At 45.3% G+C, this 21169-nt stretch overlaps 1 protein-coding gene across 1 annotated transcript; it reads right to left on the bottom strand.

The window, feature by feature from the left end:
* Window positions 1–240: 240 nt before the first annotated feature.
* On the bottom strand, window positions 241–15746 carry GABRQ (gamma-aminobutyric acid type A receptor subunit theta; the record flags this gene model as incomplete). The annotated part of the gene is given in 10 exon segments (XM_082681501.1): window positions 241–1115; window positions 1118–1208; window positions 1815–2062; window positions 3264–3416; window positions 3960–4097; window positions 4620–4702; window positions 6487–6707; window positions 8298–8365; window positions 13473–13561; window positions 15595–15746. Coding segments are annotated over 10 exon segments (2118 nt in total).
* Between the last annotated feature and the right edge of the window lie 5423 nt (window positions 15747–21169).

The raw sequence follows: 21169 nt of genomic DNA, 5'->3' as shown, positions 1-21169 counted from the left end.
AGTATTCAGAAGAAATGGGAAATCAATGTGCCATTTACCTCCAACTCCACCTCAATCCCTTTACTTCCAGCCAGAACACAACCTTTCCAACTACTCCCCACCTCATGTTTGTAAAGAGAAAGGTGGAACTGATTCAACTGCCCAAATAACCACAAAGTAAAACGACAAAAGAAAAGAAGGTAAAACGGAACCAAAAGGAACTATGAAAGGAGCATAGTGTCACTCTGGGACACTATGGAACTAATACATATGGTACACCCAGTAAACAATGTTGAACACCACAAAGGCAAGAGGGAAGAGGAGCCGGGAGCACCGGTCGACCTTAGGGATGTAGTCAGGGTGAAAGAGCTTGGAAGAGAACCCTTTACTGAAGGAGCACCCAGGGCTTGGGGGGGAACTGTCATCAGACTCCGAGTTAGTGTTCTTGTCTGGATCAAAGCCCATAACATTACCATAAAGGCTGCAGGTACTGTCAACATTATACTTGAGTTGCTTCTCAAGGTCAAGGCAGCCACTCTCAACTCTGACGTCATCAGGCAAGCTACAAATGTCATGAAGGGTGCTATGGGTCTCATCAAGGGTGTTATGGATCTCCTCAAGGTTGTAGTTTGCTTCTTGCACACACCTCTGGCTGTGGACAAGCAGATGCTTCCTACTGGGGCCATGGTCTTGGCTCTCATCGGAGTTGGAGCTCTCTTCAGGGTCTTCTGGGTCACAGGTCTCAGCACGGCCATGGGCCTCTGCACAGTTGCGGATTTCAGTAGGAATAACACTGTCATCAATATCAATATCATTAATGCAAATGCCATAGCTGGGCACGGCCTGCTCTGAGGTGGATGGCAGGTCACTCAGGCTTTCTGCAGTGGCCAGCCAGGACTGGTCCGAGAGAGAAGACAGTGAGCTGAGGCTTTCTGAGGAGGCCAGAGGTGCCTGCTCTGAGATGGAGGCTAGAGAGCCGAGGCTTTCTGGGCTTGCTAGGCCAGCCCACACCCGTCTGGAGGGAGGAGAGCCATTTTCATCTTCTATGTGCAACTGGTCATCCTTTAAGGAGACAGTGGATAGACTCATGAGGTCGAATGCTGCATGTACAATCACTTTTAGGGAGCGTGGGGGGGGGGACTTTCCTCATGAGCACTTGTAACATGACTGATGGGCTCTTCCACTGAGAAAGCCACCTCTTCTTCCTGGGGTCTCTTGTGCGCAAGGTGCCGAGGAACAGGACCGAGAGGCTGTTAGCATGCAAGGGAAGTTCATGGCTCTTGCTGCCCCTCTGGGGCAGCTGCTCCCTCTGGAGTGCTGTGTAGTGGACAGAGGCAAGACCTCCTCAGGCAGGTGGGGGTAAGTTCCCTGTAAAGGAGGGACATTAACGTACTGCCAGCAGCAAAATGCTCAGCATGGCTTTCGGAGTCAAAAGAGCAAAGGAAGGAGGGTTAGGTCAGCCTCTCTGGTGTCTCTTCCTTTCAGCTTCCCTGTGTTCCCTTTCCCTCTGGCTCCATTGCCTGCCACTGGAGGCATGCTAAGTAGACTGGATTTGAAGCCCAAAGGTCTTGGGAAATCTATAGCTCTGCCACTTATGACCTTGGACAATGACTCAACCTATAAAGGAGTGATGATAAATTGTTCTACTTCTTTCTTACCTGGAGCGCGTGTGTGTGTGCGTGTGTGTGCATGTGCGTGTGTGTGTGTGCGTGCATGTGTGCGCATGTGTGTGTTGTATGAAGATTAAAGGAGCTAAGAAATTTGAAAGGGTCAAGTGCTAATCTTAGGTTTAAGAAGTGCTCAAGGAAAGCAGATTGTCAGTCAAAAAGCCAAACCTGCATCGCCTCTTGGTAGCGGTAGCGGGTCATGACTCTTTGGGCTCTTCTGAGTTGCCTCTGAGAGCGCTGAGGTCCTCTTCGGCTGTAGAAAACATAGTTGATGTAGACATATTCTAGCAAGGACAGGAACACAAAGAAGAAGCATACGACCATATAGATGTCAATGGCCTTGATACAGGAAAATTGGGGGAGTTTATTCCGCAGATGTGAGTTGATGGCATTCAGGATGAGCATTGAAGTCAAACCTATAAACAACATAGCACAGGGTTAGTCCCCTCAGGTGGCTGAAGTTCTTGGCAAGCCATCAGACCCACACCCCACTGGAAGGGAGCAAAGGCCATCTCTGAGATTGAGAGGGCCCTCAGCAAAAGGCCTTCAGCTTACCAGGCTTAGGGCCCTGGCTCAATTGCTATCTTTGCTTCTCCTCCCCCATCTTTACACCCAACCTGTACTTCAATAGTTTAGTGATTTCCCATTGCTCTTAGGATCAAGTCAAAAATCTCCAGCCATGGTTTCATAGTGATTTACATGTCCAGCCCCGTTTTGCCCTATGATGGTCCTTTCCCCCTTTGCCTGCTAGTATGTAAGCTTTCCTGTAGTCCATCCCTCAGAAAGTTTTGTGACCCCTAAAGTATTACATAAATATAAAGGTTTAGCCTAGTGTGTGCTTCTAAAGAAGGAGGCTGAAAAGTCTGCCCCAAAGATGGTGAAGGAGAAAGCAGACGAGGGTCTGGGATACACAGACATTCTGCAGAGTGGGACCAAATAAATTTGGGAGCTGATCTCTTTAGGCCCCTCCTTAGTACTGCTCAAAAGCCTTTGATGCTCCCCATTGCTTATACATGAAGTTCCAACTGCTTAAAATGGAATTTCATGTTCTTCCCAAGTCAGCCCAAGCTGCCTTTCTGCTACTCTCCCCACTTCCCCAGCTTGTGCTCCAGGCACCCTCCTGGAAGTCCTCAAAACCCAGTTTGAGCAATACTTTCTTGGTGCAGTTTTAGCCGATAAGATCTGGGTCATTACCTGGGTCATTTCCTCCTCTGGACTCTGATAGCATTTGTCTCAGCATTCCATTAGACACTTGCCAGGAGCAGCTCATCTAGAAGCCCTCTGCTGCCTAATTGGGCATTTTGATATGTTGCTTAATCAATGTTTATTGTGTTGCATTTCTGATCTAAATTTGTGACTTGTCCATTCATTTATGTATCCAGCAAATAATGAATTCTGGTACTTTGGACCCAATATACCAAGATCCCAACCCTGATGTTTTTTTCACATCTGTCTCCAATGTTGGTCTCTCTGCTGTGGATTGGCTGGGCACCTGTAGTGTGCCTGTTAGGTCCCATCTTGTTTCCTTGCCTGTGCAGTCACACACTGTTCCTTACTTTCAACTTTTTTCTGAGCAAGACAACCCAAGTTCCTTCCTGGGATGGGAACAGGACCTACCTACTGTCACCCTGGCTGCAGAGGATTCATAGTTCATCCAAAATGATATCCAGGAAACAACAGTGGTGAGGACAGTAGGCCAATAGATCTGCACAAGGTAGCTGGTGACTTCCCTCTTGACCAGGAACCTCACTATCAGGCGCACATAGGAACCTGGCAGGTAGACATACTGGTATTAGGGTGGTAGGGGTGAGGGGATTTTCCGAGTAAAGTACACGATGGTGGGGGGGAAACCAATGGCCAGTTCAGTCTCTAATATTACAGTCTGGGCAGTATGTAGACCTGACCCCATTTGCTGCCTTAAGGCCAGTGACAATGGCATGTGTCAGCAGGCCCATATGGCGTAGCAAGTCTGCTATCTCTTCCTTCCTTCCTCACTTTCTCCATGTCAACTGAAGTTGAAATGGGAAAGACATGAGATATTTCAAAGCTACAACAGATGGAAGGGGAGAGGCTGGCCCTGGAAGGAGGCCTGTGGAGTGTCAAACCTGGCCAACTGCTTCCACACACATTTCCTCATTGGCAGAGGGTAAGCCATTGGGACTTTATGAAGGGGGCTTTGGAAGGTATCCAGAACAAGAAGGGAATAGGAAAGAAGGAAGAAGAGAGTCTAGAGGTCAAAGGCAGAGGTTACCAGGAATTTCCTAGGGTACAAAAGAGACAGGAGATAGGAGAGAAGGAGGGGGTCAGACCCACCTGTGTAGAAAAACACCTCTTTGCTAGTCATCGTCTTTCCTAGGAAACTGAACTGAGGGATGTGCAGCTTCTCAGTACCCTGGATGGCATTCCCATTGCCTTCCCAGTATAATAGGATGTCTTCAACTGTGTAGCCATCTAGGAGGGGGAAGGAAACAGAGTTAATCTCAGAAAGCAGGCATAGGCAGATTTCACACCAGAGGAGCTTGTGAAAACCAAAGGGTAGTTGGAACCTGCAATATTGGGGTACCTTTGTGTTTTGTGGGTCTGAGCATAAGGAAGGGGGTCACGTGGAAAGAGAACTCTCAGTTTGAAGTTTCTTATCCAGGAAGGAAAGCACAGCAAAGAGATATGCTCCTACCCATTAGCTTGTGCACAATTTTCCCATAGCTAGGCACATTTCCCTATGGGACTCTTTATAGCCTAAAGGCCACCTTCTCCCTGATACCATACGTATATACACCCCTCTCTGTCTGTCTTTCTGTCTCTATCTATCTATCTATCTATCTATCTATCATCTATCTACCTGGGAGAGAGAGAAATGGGGGAGGGAGGGAGTAGGGGAGATATGCAGGCCCTCTCACTGTCAAGTTTGCCTTTGGCTTCATCACGGCCCCAATGCTGCGTAGGGAAAAAAGGGGACTTGGGAGACATACGTACAGCTCTCCACCTCCAGCTTGCAGGTCTGCTTGTCCAGAGGGAATTTTTGCAGATTCATGGAACAAGCTGCTGTGGTGGTGAGCCTGCAAAGGAAAAGCAAAAGGAACAGAAAAGTGAGTCAAGCCCAGGCAAGTAACTGTTCCTGAGAAGACTGAAGGGGTGGGGTGGGGAGAGGCACCCCAAGGACTGACCCACCTAACACCTTCCCACACTGGCCACATTAGAGCTGGGTCCTCCTTCCCTCCCTTTCTTCTTTCCTTCTTTCTCCTCCCCCACCCTGCCCCCGCCCCGCACGCTTCCTTCCCTCCTAGAGGAAAGATGAGTTGCAGTTGTGTAAGGAGGAGAGAGGGAATTTGTATGTGACAGACACCCAAAAGTCTGGTAGGACTTACACAGATGACAACAGATACATGGCATGTCAGGAAGCCTCAGGGTGTCAGAACGGGAAGGGTCCTTGAGGAAACTGAATGCAGAGGCAGAAAGAGGACTTTCTTGCTGAAGGAGCAGCAAAGCTGTCAGGAGGAAACCGCTACACTGAAGCAGCTGAAACACCAGATCTGTTGTGGAGTGCCTGTGTGTGGTGTGCGGGTACCGATGTGGGCAGTGGCCCCGGCCTACCTTTGGCCATGGGAGCTGTTCCGGCAGCAATCCCATCTCTGTGCATTGCTTATGAGGGTACTGGGGCTTAGCAAAATGCCAGTGGGTATAAATGGATAGGAGGGATTAATATATCTGAGGTGAGCTATGGAATGGGGCTTCAAGTTGTCATGTGGTAGGTCCAAGAGAGGAATCTGAGGAGGGATCTTGGAAGACCTGGGGAAGTGGGAGAAGTGAACAATGGGGAAGAGGATAATTAGAAGAGGTCTTTGCAGCCCCAGCTGGGAAGCTCTGGCCCCTTCCTTGTCCTGCCTTTCCCAGTTGCTTATACCACCCTTGTCCCTTTCAACTCTTGAAGTGATTTCCATTTTGTACAGTGGGTAGTGTGTGTGTGTGTGTGTGTGTGTGTGTGTGTGTGTGTGTATTTATCTCCTTTCTGTGAATTCTACATGAACATTAATCAGCTGAGGCCCCCTTTGTGACCAGTGACCTGTTCCCTGTAAGCTTTGTTGTTCTCTGACTCCAGTGTCTGGGTCCATGGGAAAGTGGATGGAGAAAGAAGAGGGAAACAAAGGGATTCAGCAAGAGAACCGCAGAGAAAGAGCTGTACCCTAGTAGCTCCCTCTTGGAGACATTTTCTGAGCTAAATTTATGTCTCATGCTTGTCTTAAGAGACTTTTTGTAAGAGATGAGGCTGTGCGGAGGGCTTTGGTGACTGTCTGCTATGCTATAAATAGGCCAGTGGGGAGCTCCAGTGTGCACACATTCTGTTTGTACAAAGCCATAGGCAATATACGCACACTGCGCACCCTTGGGGCCCCTGCATGTTGCATATATGATCAATGGCAGAGACCAGTCCCCCTCCTTCACTGCATGGGAGAGAAAAGACACAAATAAATAACAGAATATACATTCAATGCTAAGGCAAAGGGAGAGCTCTTCCAGTTGAGAGTATCAAAGATGATTTCTTGACAAAGAGGGCATTTGAATTAGGGATTGAAGGATAGGAAAGCTTCAGACTCGTGGAAAGAGGAACGGGTCATTCCAGACAGAAGCAACAGCATAAGGCAAGGTGTGGGGACAGGACAGCCAAGGATGGCTGTGGGAAACTCTGAAGGTTCCACTTTGACTACTGAGTGAGGGGGGCAGTGAAAGAGAGATTTGGAAAGCAGTGGGCTCCTCTGTGTGTCCCTTGGAGTGTGTTCATGGGATAATTAATGGGAAGAAGGTAGGCTGTCATGGTGACCCCCAGGTCCCTGGGGGAACTCACCGGATGCCATACCGCACCGTTCCATCTGGCTGAAGCTGAAACACGCGATTTTCTACAGTCACATCATGCACAAAAGCATCCTTGCTATTTAGAAAGTAGCAGTCAGGGACCCACAACTTCTCAAGCATCTGATAGTCCAGGGTCAGGTTCAGATTGGTCTCATAGTATGCTAAACGTGGATCTTTCCAGGTCTGATGAAAAAACATTGTAATAGTATAGTCCTGAGGAAAGAAAGGTAAATCCTAGTTGTAAGTGAGGTTGCCCAGCTTTCTGTCCTCAGTGTTTGTGTGTATGCAGGTGTATGAAATACATCCTAAATATAGATGTGTAACGAAACATATGTAAGAGTGTTCAATGTTACGAATAATAAAATGAGCCCCATAAAATTAAAATTCAGGTTAAGAAATAGAATATTCCCAATAACTATCAATCTTCAACGTGTCTCTTACAGAACATATTTCCCACACCTCCCAGCAGTAACCATTATCTTAGATTTTAATGATAATAATCCCTTGCTTTTTCTATTTTTTCTCTATGTTTTCTTAAGTTTTATTGTCTATGTATTTCTAAGAAACATATTGCTTAGTTGGACTTATTTAAAATTTTTTTCTGAATGGAATCACACTATGTATTCATAAGTTGCTTCTTTCACTCAACATTATGTTTGTGTGTTTGCTCAGGTCGATGTGTGTAATTAAAATTTGTTCATTTGCATTGCTGGATACTATTCCCTTATATGAATATACTATGTGTATTATTATGTGATGACACCATACACATCAAAATCACAATGAAATAAAAACTATAAAGCAAAAGTTCCAGTTTATACCCCTATAAAGTGCAGATAAGAGCTCCCAATGCTCCTGCCTTACCAACATTGGTACTGTCTGACTTTTGACTTTTTGCTAGTCTGGTGGATATGTAATGGGTTCTCACTGTGGTCTTATTTTGCATTTCACTGATTAATAATAAAGTCAAGCATCTTTTCATAAGTTTATCTGCTACTTGGTTTTCTTCACAAAAGTGAAGTTCTTGTTTAAATTTTCTGATCATTTTTCTATTGCTTTAAAAATATTCTTCTCACTCTCACTCTGTGAGAGTGACATGGACTTATATACACTACCAAACGTAAAATAGATAGCTAGTGGGAAGCAGCCTTATAGCCTAGGGAGATCAGCTCTGTGCTCTGTGACCACCTAGAGGGGTGGGATAGGGAGGGTGGGAGGGAGGGAGACGCAAGAGGGAAGAGATATGGGGATATATGTATATGTATAACTGATTCACTTTGTTATAAAGCAGAAACTAACACACCATTGTAAAGCAGTTATACTCCAATAAAGATGTTAAAAAAATAAAAATATTCTTATTAATTCACAGGAATTATGTGTATTTTCAATACCAGTCCTTTGTGTTGCAAATATTTTAGTCCAATCTGAACTATCCTTTCAAACTTGTCATGCTCACTTTGCTTTTTTATTTTGCAAAACAGAAGTGCCAGAAGTTTTGGCTAAAGAGAATATTAATATAGTTTAGTTACCAGTATTTATTTTTATAGTTTGTGTTTTCTGTGTCTTTTTTAAAAAGTCCTTACCTATCTCAAAGACACTAAAAGAATATCCTATATTATATTTTAAAACCATCATAAGCCTTTCACTTTAATGTCTGTAATACATCTAGATTTATTTATTTTTAATTTCAGGTGGCTGTAGTTTCCAAAACCTACTGTGCCCTCCATGTGGCCTCTGCTGCAGGTCAGAACAATAGGCTTATGACCCTGCTCCTTGTCTCATGGCTGGAGCTGACACACTTACCATAGTCATTTCTGAGATCTGTTCAATACTGGAGACATAGATAGATACTCCCACTGGCACAGGGGCACCTACAATACAGGAAGACACTATTACATGCAGTGTAGGAAAAAGGGTAAAACATGGACTCAGGAGCCAGACTGCCTGAAGTTTGAACCCCATTTTGGCACTTACTAGCTATGTGACCTTGAATAAGCTACCTAACCTCTCTGAGCTTAGTTTCCTCATGAGTAAAATGGGGATAATGATAGCACTTATCTCATAGTTAATGCAACCCAAGCACTTAGAGTAGGGCCTGGCTCACAATATGCTGAAAAGAAAGAGTCAGGCCAAAATGAAGAAAAAAATAAGGCAATGAAGCACTCTTTTTCTAAACGTTTTCTTGATAAAAAACTTAAGAGAAATGAGCCCCAAAACAAGGTTTGTGGTGTGCATGAGCATATTTGTGTGAGTTCATGTGAATGTGTCCATGTGGGAACGAACGTGTGTTTTTGTGTGAATGAATGCGTGAGCTGTGTGCATGAGTGTATGTGAGCATGTTCACATACCTGAGTAAATCTGTGCATGTATTCATGTGCAGGTGAATGTGTCAGTGTGCACATGAGTGTATTTGAGCATGTTTGTATGCTTGAGTGTGTTGTGTGGGAGTGAATTATGAGTTAATGTGTTTGTGTGATCATGTATGAGAGAATGTGTGACTGTGTGAGTGTATGTGAGCTTGTTAATGTGCAAGGGAATGTGTGAACATGGGTGTGTTTGTAACCTTGTTTGTATGTGTGTGAGTGAATTTGTGAGTGTTTTCATGTATGTGAGCATGTTTCTGTATAAGTGAATGTGTGAGCACATTTCTGGGTGAATGAATGCGTCAGCATGTGTGTGTATTTGAGTGTATTGTGTGGGAGTGAATATGTAGGTTATTTGCGTGAGGCTGTTCACTTAGTGTATCTGTGAGCATGTCCATGTGTAAGTGAATGCATGATTATGTTTGTGTGTGTAAAGTTGTGTTTGGGAATGTAAGTGAACTTATGGGTGTATGTATGTGTGAGTGAGCAAGTTCATTGTATGAATATATGAATATTCATATATTCATATATGTGTGTGTGACCTTGTTCACATGCAAGTGATAAGTGTGATAAATGATTACACTTCTACACTCACACCCATCACACTTACAACTGTGAGTGTGTAAGTGTGGGTGTATGTAAGCATGTTTATGTGCTTGAGAAAATCTGTGAACTTGTCCATGTGTGTGTGGCTGAATGTGTGTGTTTGAGTGAGTGTGTGATCATGCTGATGTGCAAGTGAACCCATGAGCATATCCATATGTGTTAGCATGTCACTATACAGGTATGAGTGAATGTGTGAGCATGTTCAGGTGCGTGTGTTTCTGAGTTGGCAAATATGTAGACATGTTTGTATATGTGTGCATGTGTGAGTGAACATGTGGGTATCTTCATGTGTGTGAATGACAAAGCATGTGTGAGTGTGTGTGTCTATGTGTGTGAGTGAATTTGTGTTTGTATATCTGAGGATGTTTGTGTGCAAGTATAAGTGAATGCATGAGCATGTGGATGCATGTGGGTGTGTTTGAATGAATTTGTGAGTGTGTTTGTGTATGTGAGCACGTTTGTGTGAGAATGAATGTATGAACATGTTCATGTGTGTATGCAAATGTGTGAGCATGTGTGTTAGTGTATGTGAGGGTGTATATGTGTGTGAGTGAATTTGTGTGTTCATGTGAGTGAGTACATGGGTGAGGGTGTTTGTGTGTGTTAATATGTAACTGTGATTGAATTTGTGCGTGTACATGTGCATGTGTGCATGTGTGTGTGTGTGTGTGTGTGTCTGTCTGTCTGTCTGTCTGTCTGTTTCTGCCTCCTGGCTTTCTTTTTCAGGACTAGGTGTTAGTGCTGCCCATTCAAATGTGATAATGGATGTGCAAATATGTACTAGACTATAAAGTACTGTGGAAAAATACATTTTAGTTGTTTCCTCATTGACTCAAAATTCTTCACCGGGCCTCACAGCTAAGCCATTATTCTATGTGTATTACATCACATAGCTGTTATGGAAACACGTGTGACGCTTCCAATTCAGCCTGCTGGCTTCACTGCAGGCTGGCTGCCTAGAAGCTGAGCTGCAAAGTGCTATTGGGAATCCACGTATGAATGGCAGCTGAGAAGTAAATGGGCCTCTGTGTGAAGGCATAGCATTCACAGCTATTGTGAATGATCGCTATGTAGTGACAGGGGTTTCTAGAAAGGCAGTTTTTTTATTACAGCCTTTCAGGCTCCCCACATGCGTTTAGATGAGGATGGAGGCTGTGTTACGCAGGCAACAAGCCCCAGAAGGGCCAGGCAGTCATCCCCTCAACTACCTCACTCTAGTGTCAAACTTATAATCCTAGACCATTCTGTGTCATTCAGGCAATCCAATCACTTACAGCAGAATCCTGGGGACCCGAACCCTAAAGTGCCAGGGCTCAGCTTTGTCCACGATTCCCAGTTGAAGAGGCAAGTGGGAACTGAAGTGCAGTCCACATTCCCCTCACCAAGGCATGAGTCTTGGTCCAGGACTGTGGCCTGGAGGAAGGAGACCTGGGATCTTTTTCTAATTTATCCACCTAAATTAGGAGAAATACCTTATGTGCTAGTAGTGGTCAGAACAAGAGCTTAGCTAAGATATCCCACATCCTTACAAGGATAACAGAGGGGAACAAGATGCTTCCAGGTAAGGTATCTAAATGCTATCTCGGGGATGATGGCCTCTGTCCCATATCCCATCGCTGTCCTTCCTGATGGACTCAGGAAGGCAGAAAAAGTGGAAGGGGGTAATCACTTCCCTCCCTCTTGGAAACTTTGCTACCCAACTCTACTTCCTCCCTCGCATCCATCAGAGTACCAGAGGAAGAGGAGGTAAATGAAGGAATGATGAAGATGTCCCATTTATTCCTTCACTCCACACCTATGTCATACCAGGTGATGGGCTAAGCAAAGGCCTTAGGGACCTGCCTTTTGCAGCACGTGCTCAGAAAGAAGCAGCTTTGTTAACTTTCCCTGGTCCCTCCTCCTCCTCTTCATCCTCCTCTTCTCAAGGAAGGAATGTCTCCCATTTGAACCCAACCACAGTTAGGTCATGTCTCTGCATGTGGGGGGCATGTGTGCCTGCGTGTTAAGCTCTGAAACTCTACTTCACTTCAGACACAGAGGGAAATTTGATTCTGTGTCTAGTGGGAGTCATGGACTACCCCAACTCTAAACCCCCTGGCCCAGCTCTCCAACTGACTGCCTCCCCCCAACCCAATAAAACAGCCCCAGACTTAGAGTCTGTAGTTCCTCCTTCTGTCTAAATGCTAGAAGGTCCTGCATTGTCCTTGCTCTCCCACCTTCATCTACTGTTTGGCCAAACTGGGGACCCAGCTATTCCGATACTCCCCAGGTCTGCATGCCCATAAAGTTTAGGTAACCCAGGAGGTTAGGCATCAGGTGTAAACAAATCCAAGTTAGCTCAAAAAATGTTGGTGAGGTGCCTTGGAGATACCATGGGCCAGCCACACCTGACAATCCCCAGAGGGTGGTCCTTGCCCCTGTTTTGTCCCCATAGCCCCGGATGCCTGCAGAGATGGCAACCTGAAGCAGCGAGGAGAACGTGCTTGATATACTTGAATGGCTGTTGGTTAGCCTTTGCTGAGAAACAGGAAAACAATGAATTGAGAAAATGTAACAGCTACACCCTTGACACCCACTGTTGCTTGGTGCAACTGGTCTAAAACCAGTGTCATGCAATGGAGTGCTGGCTGTGCCCTAACACCTGAATTTCTATAATGAAAGAACTTACCTTCTGCCCTCTCCACTCCAGCCTCCCACTCCCCAGTGCACACTCACCTTGGATCCAGGGACAGCACGGCCTTCTGCCCTCACACTCGGAGGAAGCAAAGGAGCCAATGGGATACCAGTCAAATGTCCAACCTCCAAACCTTAGGGCATAGGGCGATCAACTTGGTTTTCAAGGGGGCTCCCTAAGCAAATCACAGAGCCCCCCAGTGGTCTAGCACAAAGGCAAGTGCTAACAGCTGTGTGCCCTTTAGGGTGGAGGCTTTGTGTATTCAGAAGACCTCTATTCATAGGTACAAATGTGAATATTAGCATTTATTAACCCTTTAGATTGGGTGTCTAGTTCTACCACCTGCAGGAAGGAGAGTGCTTTCTCTGACTTAGCCGCCCTACTTTTTAGCTCTTTCTCTGTTTCCTCTGAGCCAAAATGTGACTAATGTCTATTTAATGCACCCTTCCTCTTGTCTGTCCTTGGTCTGGGTTTCTTGGGTGTCCCCTCAGCCAGAGAATGCTATTCCTGTTCTGTGGGGTCAGGGAAGGTTGCCTGTTACTTTAAAGCTGTGTGATGGAAGCCAGTCACCCTTTCCAAAGCCAGGGGTAGGGGTAGGTGAGGCTAGGCAGAAATAAGAGGAGAAATTGATGTATTGGCTTCCTGGAGGTTTGTATTTCAGTTTCCTTGTCATTTCTCACCTTTGTGTTTAAGATCTGAGTGCTAGGCTAAGGAGTTTAGATTTTATTTTGCAGTTAAATAAAGCCATCAAAAGTTCCTGAGGTGGTTAGGTGGGATTAATAAAGATCATGCTGACTGCAGTGTGTTGAATAAACTGAACTTGGTAGGAGCTGAAGTCTTGGGGAGGGGGAGCAGAAGCAGAAGTGCCTGGGACCCAGGTGGGTGAAGTAAACTAGGCAGAGAAGTCCATGCCCTTAGTTATAAGCCAGCTGAATGGGGTAAGTGCCCAGGGTGCAAAGAATGTGTTCACAGGTGGAACACGTGTCCTCCCCATAGATGAAGCAGAAAACTCTAGCATGAGAAGCACACCTGTTGTGATTAGTGCTTCTCCAGCCACCCCAGGGAGTGTGCTTCAGGCTCCGTGCCACTGTAAAGGAGTGTGGAGGGGGCAGAGGCCTCTTGCATTAGAAGGCGGAGAAATGGGAGAAATTCCAGGGGCAGAGTGAAAGGCCTGTGGGTTGGGGGCCTGGGAGTGCTCTGCTACAGGTCTCTGCAGGGTCGGGAAGGTGGGGTTTGGAGAGGCACAAGTGTCCGGTCTAGAGGACTGCTCCTGGTCAGCTCACTGGGTGGGGCTGGCTTGTTGTATCTCAGCTCTAGTATCTGGACGTGTCTTACCTCCAAAATTGGGCCTCAGACGGACATCATATTTCGACAGCACCCTGTCCAAAATCTTGTGAACCATAGCTTCATTTGCACAACTTTTGCTGAAAGAGAAGTCATTGGTAAATATTGGTCATCAGTGAATGCCACACTGCTTCTCAGAAAACAAACAACAAAGAGCACCCTAAGCATCAACTTGCCAGGGCCTTCCCTCCTGCACACATGCAGACATATACAGTCATACATGTACACGTCTCTCCCCGCTCCCCTCCATCCCTGCAGTGAGTCAGCCAGAAGCACAGCAGCGACGCAGACTCCTCTTCCCCCCTCCTCCTCCCCAGCTTTTATCCAAAGGGTGGGGCCTCAAGACTGGATTCTTGTTACCAGGCAGAATTGGGGGGATGGGGGGAAACTGTAGGGGAAGTGGAGAGAAGAGGGTGTGGGCAGGTGTGAGCCCTCACATAATGTATTACTTCAGCCCCCTAAGGAGCCCCACTTTACCATCAGCCTGGATGCAGCTTTCCAGGTTGGTGGGAGTCCTCTTTCTGGGGGCACCTGATTGCCCCAGGAAAGGTCATCTTTCACCCTCAGTACTCCCATGAGCTGATCCCACCAGTCTATGTTCTCTAGCTCAGTCACATTTCCCCTACCTAGGCTAAGGCCAGCATTTTGTTGTCACGTCTATGTGAATCTTGTTTTTGTACACCTCTAAGACTTGGCATATTACATATGACACAGAGAGACAGCCTTGCTCATGTAGCAGAGTTTTATGACCCTCATCAATCATCATTTTTGATTCTTGGGGTTCAGGGCTGTCCTCAAAAACACATGTATTCTTGGAGCAGGGATCTCTTTGGCTAAGCATGTGCTTCCAGCCTAGACATGTCTTGGGTGAGCACATGTAAATGGACCCAGCGCAACCCCGCAGAGAGCTGGCCTTTCCAGAAGTCTCTGATGTGCCCTCCCAATTCACCTAGTCCTTCATGGGGGGCTCTTTTCCCCAAAAGGGGCTTGTGAATGAGAATAGGCCCTGGGCATCACTATGACTCTTAGGATCTTTGATGCATTGACTATGGAATGTCAGCCTCTGCAAATCTCTCTCGTGTGTGTGTGTGTGTGTGTGTGTGTGTGTGTGTGTGTGTGTGTGTATGTGTGTGTTCACTAGCGCAGTTTGGTATTTTGGGTTGAGGACATTGCAGAGCTGTCTGCTGGAACCTTGCCCAACTATGCCCCCTTTTCCTAATACATGTTCATTTCTGGTTTGCCATTTTAAAAATTATTCTCAATCATCTTTAAAAAAAATCTCATCATCTTTAATGACATGATTCCTGAATTAAAGCAACGCATTTCTGCCTGTTTAGGACCACACACACATTATCCATATGCTGGATCTGTGGCCACCACAAATACACATTTCCATGTGATCTACATGTAAAGGCTGACTGTTTAACATCTCTTCAGTTATTTGCAGACCCAAACAAACTTGAAATCAAACAGCTAATCTTCAAATGTTTTCACAGGAAGCAAGTACAAAAATGCACCCATCTCAGGCCACAAGGTTATATGCTATACAGCCGCCGATCGCACTGTCTGGGCTACGATGAGGTTGAGTCAATAATTTCTATCTGCAGCATCGGAAAAGGTCCCTCACTGCTCAACACACGCATTCAGGAACACACGCACGCACCTCATGGAATAGAAAAAAAATCCGGACTCAAACAGGTGTCTCTACTGTCTATGTTTTGTGAATTTCTCATCACCCTGTACCCCCTTCCCCCAATCCTACAGGTGCCAAAGGACGTGACTGGGAAAAGCTACTAGGGGCCTTGGTCCCCGGGGGATGGATGGCAGACCTTGGGGTGAGAGCATCTTTCCCCCCCACCCCCTGGGGCTGCAGTTTGGGCACACGCGGGGCTCTGTCAGGTCAGGCGCCGCAGTAACAGGTGGGCTGAAGCACAGGGCCCCCCGCGGCCCCCACTCCCATCCCACCAACCTCCAGGGACCTATAGGCAGGGCCTGCACGCCAGGGCTCGGCGAGCCCGGGTCCAGGTCTTTCCCAGCCCGCTCCGTCCAAGAGGTCCGAGGCTGCCTATCCTCTCCTGTCACCGCCATGCCCAGGCTGGCGGCTCCCGCTTACCAGTTGAAGAGGTCCAGGACGACATCGGGCACGGTGGAGGAGAGCTCGAAGAAGTGGAACTTCGGGGTGGGATTGAGGTCGTTGCCCTCCGCGAGCCAGGTTCTGATGAGCAGCAGAAGCACAGCGGCTCGCAGCATCCCACGGATGCCCATGGCTACGGCACTCCGGGGGTCGGAGGGCGCGAGAGACTGCCGTCAGCCGCCGGGGAAAGGGACGGGGTGTGGGCAGTGCGGGGAGAGAGGGAGCTGGGGGGTCGCTAGGAGTCGCCTCTAAGGAGACAGTAGCGAGAGTATGGGGAGCAGGGAGCGCGGGGTTCGGACCGGAGCCCAGAACCCAGGGGGAGCAGTCCTCCAGTACCTCTGCCCGACGCAGCGCCCTCAGGACGCGCCCAGCAGGTGCGAGGTGCGCTCCGTCTGCGGCCGCTCCAGGCTGCGACTGGGCACCCAGCCTGGAGCCCGGCTGGCTCCGCCCACTCCGACGGTAGCACTGGCAGAACCAATCCGGCAGGTGCCAGGAGCCGCACAAAAAGGCGCGCGCTCTTGCCTCCGCCCGCAGCCAGCGCACCGCCCGCTCCCCGCCCCTTCAGACCTCTGCAGTCGTCCCCCTGCTAGCAACAGACACAGACAGGGGCGGGGCCGGCCCGGGGGAGGGGGAGGGGAATCGGCTGCAGGGGGGCTGGGCATGCATCCGCACCTAGGGCACCCGGTGGGTCCTGCTCTTTCTCTCTGCAAAAATGCAAAATGTGCGTTTCTTTTGGAAGACCGTGTGCCCAGGAGTTTGTTTTTTGTGGTGAGGGAGTGAGGTAATTAGACTGCCCTGGCTGAATCTACATTCTGATAGAGCTGGACACATTTGGGTCCCCAGGACAAAGCTCAGGGAACTGGAAGGGTTCACCAACTGGGATCACGCTGAGATGTGACTGTCCCATAGCCAGGGCTGACACCGTGGAAGGGGAAGAAGGCAAAGACCAGTGTTTCAGATATTCAAGGGAGTTAGTCCCTGGAGAGCAGGCAACTCTAATGCTCCTGCATTTTGGGCCCATCCTGTGGAAAAGCCTGGAATTTTAACTATTCTTTCCACTACCTCAAACACTCTCCTATGAAACAAAAGGATCTCAGAGGATAGGGAAATTCCTTCACCCAATCCCCTCTTTCCTTCCCTTCTCAGATCCTTGACAAATGAAGTTCAGAAAGACGTCCTTCAGAGCACATGGGCCAGATGGGCAATCGATAAATAGATCTCAGTCACGTTCACCAATGCTGAACTTCCTAAGGCATGCCACTGAGAAGAGTTTCAATGAAAATGAATTTTAGGTTCACTCTTGGTTAGCTAAAACATTTACACAGAGATATAGCCCTCTTCTCCTTTCTCTCAGTATTTGGTGAAGTGAGTTGGGACTACTTGTGCTCAGAAAACCTCCAGTTGCCTGGTTGGTTGAGTGTTTCCCACACTTAAGTGTTTAACTCTTTATCCCCACTTTCTTAACCATCTTAGAACCAAACTTTAAAAAAATGTGTCTCATAGTCCCCTGCCTTTTTTAACGAGCAGAACACCCTTGCACCTTCCTTTCCCTTTGCCCCACTATTGCAGCAAATGGTCTCCTTCTCACATGAGTGTAGAAATAAAAGAAGATGGTGGAAACTGCATGTCACTGGCTATTACATACAGGAATGGATCAATAAAACTCATCCCTACTGCTATTAATTCTGCCCCCATTGTCTCTGGTCATCCAGGCATCCTTGTAGAGACAATCCTTGCTTGATAAAAGTGGGAATGGCTATTCCAGGTCATTTTGTCCAACCATCTGGATTGTAATATGGAGAAACTGAGGCCCAGAGAAGGAAAAGGGGTTGGCCTGAGGTCACATAACAGTAGAGGCCCAAACTAGAATCCTATTTCCAGGTTTGACTACTTCCAAAACATTATGTTTTTTGTTTTGTTTTGTTTTGTTTTGTTTTAGTGTGATTCAGTGTCCACTGGAAATTCAGGCAACTGCCAGCAGATGGGAGTAAATTTATTTAGATGAGGATGTTCCCAGTATCCTGGAATCAAATTCCACAGGCAATTGGTCCCTCATTTGTCAGGGGAAAACAAGCCTGAAGCTTGAAGTTTTATTCCTAGGTGCCCTTGTGACTATGAAGATTGCCAAAAAGTTGATGATGAAGAATTCACTTCCAGGCCTTACATCCCAGAGGGTCCTCCCCGACTTCTGCTCTCCCTAGAGGTAATGCTTTGTTGAAATTTCTAACTCACAAGACAAATAGCCCACAAAACAACAAGAAATACAAAAATGCCACTATAATTTGCATCAGTACTTGTTGAACTTTGGTCTAGTTAATTTATTAGAATATCCATAAATATCCAGATTGAATGGGCTTACACCTATGGGATCATGATGTAGGAGAAAGAGCATTGACCTGGAAGTTAGCCCATCTGTGTTCTGGATCCAAGTCTGCCACACGGCAGTAAATGTTCCAGTTTGGCTGGAGTGTAGGTTATGTTTGGAGTAAGACAAGAGGTAAGAGAGGTAAGAGGCAAGAGATTAGGCAGAACCTGGCCTAGTGAGCACCCACACTCAGTGTAAAATAAATAAATGGAGCAAGAGAGTTTTGGACCTAATTGTCCAAACAAAGGAATTTGATTTTTATTTTAGAGTCAACTGTATGCTTTTGAAAGGATTGTGCAAGGGAATGACTCAATCAGAACGGTGCCTTGGAAGAATGCCTGGTTACTTTGTGAAGGAGAAACTGGAAGGAAGAGAAACTGAGGACGATGACAGTAGTTAGGAGAGTATTGTTTACTTCTGCTTCTTAAAAAGCTAAAAATAATGAGTCTAATCTATAGATTCAATGAAATCCCTATCAAACTTCCAATGGCATTTTTCACAGAAATACAAAAAAAGAATCCTAAGATTCATACAGAATGATAAAATACCCTGAATAGCTAAAGTAATACCAAGAAAGAAGAACAAAGCTGGAGACATAACAATTCCTGATTTTAAACTTTATTGCAAAGCTATAGTAATCAGTACAGCATGGTACTGGCATAAAAATAGACACATAGAACAATGGAATAGAATTGAGATCCCAGAAGAAAGCCCATGCCTATATGGTCAACTAATATTTGACAAAGGAGCCAAAAAGACTCAATGGGGAAATAAGAGTCTCTTCAATAAATGGTGTTGGAAAAATTGGATTAACCACATGCAGAAAAATTAAATCGGACCCCATCTTATTCTACTCACAAAAATTAACCTGAAATGGATTAAGGACTTAAATGTAAGACCTTAAACTGTAAAACTACTAGAAGGAAACATAGGGGAAAAGCTCTTTGACATTGGTCTTGGCAACTGTTTTTTTGATATGACATCAAAATTATAAGCAACAAAGGCAAAAATCAACAAGTGGGACTATATCAAACTAAAAAGCTTCTGCATAGCAAAAGAAACATCCAACAAAATCCAAAGGAAGCCTATGGAATGGGAGAAAAAATTTACAAACCACACATCTGATAAGGGGTTAATATCCAAAAAATATAAGGAACTCATATAATTCAATAGCAAAAAAACAAACAATCTGACCAAAAATGTGTAGAGGAACTGAATATTTTCCCAAAGAAGACATACAAATGGCCAACAAGCACATGAAAAGATGCTCAGCATCACTAATCATCAGTGACATGCAAATCAAAACCACAGTGAAATATCACCTCACACCTGTTAGAATGGCCATCTTCAAAAAGACAAGAGGCAACAAGTGTTGACAAGGATGTGGCGAAAAGGGAATCCTTCTCCACTGTTGGTGGGAGTGTACATTGGTGCAGCCACTATGGAAAATAGCATGGAGGTTCCTCAAAAAATTAAAAACAGAACTACAATATGATCCAGCAATCTCACTTCTGGGTATATATATGAAGGAAATTAAATCAGGATCTTAAAGAGATATCTGTACTTCAACGTTCACTGAAGCATTGTTCACAATAGCCAAGATATGGAAACAGCCTAAGTGTTCACTGATGGATTGATGAAGAAGATGTGGTACATATACATAATGGAATATTATTCAACCATAAAAATGAACGCAACCCTGTCATTTGCGATGAAATGGATGGAGCTTGAGGGTATTACCCTAAGTGAAATAAGTCAGACAGAGAAAGACAAATATTGTATGTTCTCACTTATATGTGGACTCTAAAAAACCCAAACTCAAACAGAGTAGAATGGTGGTTGCCATAGGCTGAGGGTGGGGAGAAATAGGGAGATATTGGTTAAAAGGTACAAACTTCCAGCTATAAATTGAATAACTTATGGGGATCTAATGTACAGCATAGTGACTATAATTAATTATAAGGTATTATAAACTTGGAGAGTAGATCTTGAAAGTTACCACCCTTCCCCCCCCAAAAAAGTAATTTTGTGAGGGGGCTGGAGATGTTAACTAACTGCATTGTGGTAATCATTTCACAATATAAACATGTGTCAAATCCTCATGTAACTTACATATGTCAATAATATCTCGAAAAAACTGAAAAAAAAAACCACCCCAAAATAGTGAGGCTAAAATCTAGAAGAAGAAAATAACCCAGAGAAGGAAGTCTGGCACTAGAAGTCATTTTGCCCTGAAGGCATTTGATGAATCATAAGAGAGTTGTGAAACTGAGCTCTGGTTGTGGTGCCCTCTTGAGAAAAGGGGACAAGTGGGAAATTTGATAAGACTTCCTGCCACTTTAAACTGAGACTGAGTAGCTACCCTTTCAGGATAATGGTGAACCAGTAGCAACCAGCCTTTGCATGGACTTGTAGCCTAGATACCCATCACCTTGATGGTCCCAAGAATCTGAAGCCTTGAATTTGGATTAAAGTAGTGTTGGACAGGTAGTTTCCCCAGGCATTTGTCAGAAGCAAATTAAAATACTTTCTATAGGCAGGTACTGTCATCCTAGGCCTGAAATCATTCTTACAAATAATTTTTCAATAATATGTCAGCACATAGAAGAAACTAGGCATACAAAGAAAAATATGTAATGTGAGTTACAGCCAGCAGAAAAGAATAGATGGCAAAAACAAATTCACAGACATTTCAGACATCAGAATTATGAGACATAGACTATAATAACTAATTTATCATACTTCAAAAAATAAAATATAAGCTTGGAAATATTTTCAGGTAACAGAAAATGTCATATGGACGATTTAAAAAAGGATCAAATAGAACTAGAGCTAAAAAATATAATAATGAAAACTGAGAATTTAATGGATGAATGGGTTTAACAGAAGGCAAAATGCAACTGAAGAGCGAGTTACAATATACTGTCCACAATTCTGCCTGGAGAAACAAATTATGTGGAAAAAAGAAAAAGGCGGATAAGAGACATAAGGAATAGAGTGAGAAGATCTAACATACATTTACTTGATGTCCCAGAAAGAGAGGAGAGAGAAATGGGGAAGAAGATGGCTGAAAATTTGAATCCACAGTTTTAAGAAGCCTGGTGAATCCTACATAGAATAAATAAAAATAATTCTACTCCTAGAGACATCATAGTGAAAGTGCATAAAATCAGAGACAAAGTAAACTAT

Source organism: Grampus griseus (assembly GCF_964374135.1).
Source record: "Grampus griseus genome assembly, chromosome: X".
Lineage (NCBI taxonomy): Eukaryota > Metazoa > Chordata > Mammalia > Artiodactyla > Delphinidae > Grampus > Grampus griseus.
The sequence above is the reverse complement of the archived record's forward strand: the minus strand, read 5'-3'. Positions and strand labels throughout refer to the sequence as shown.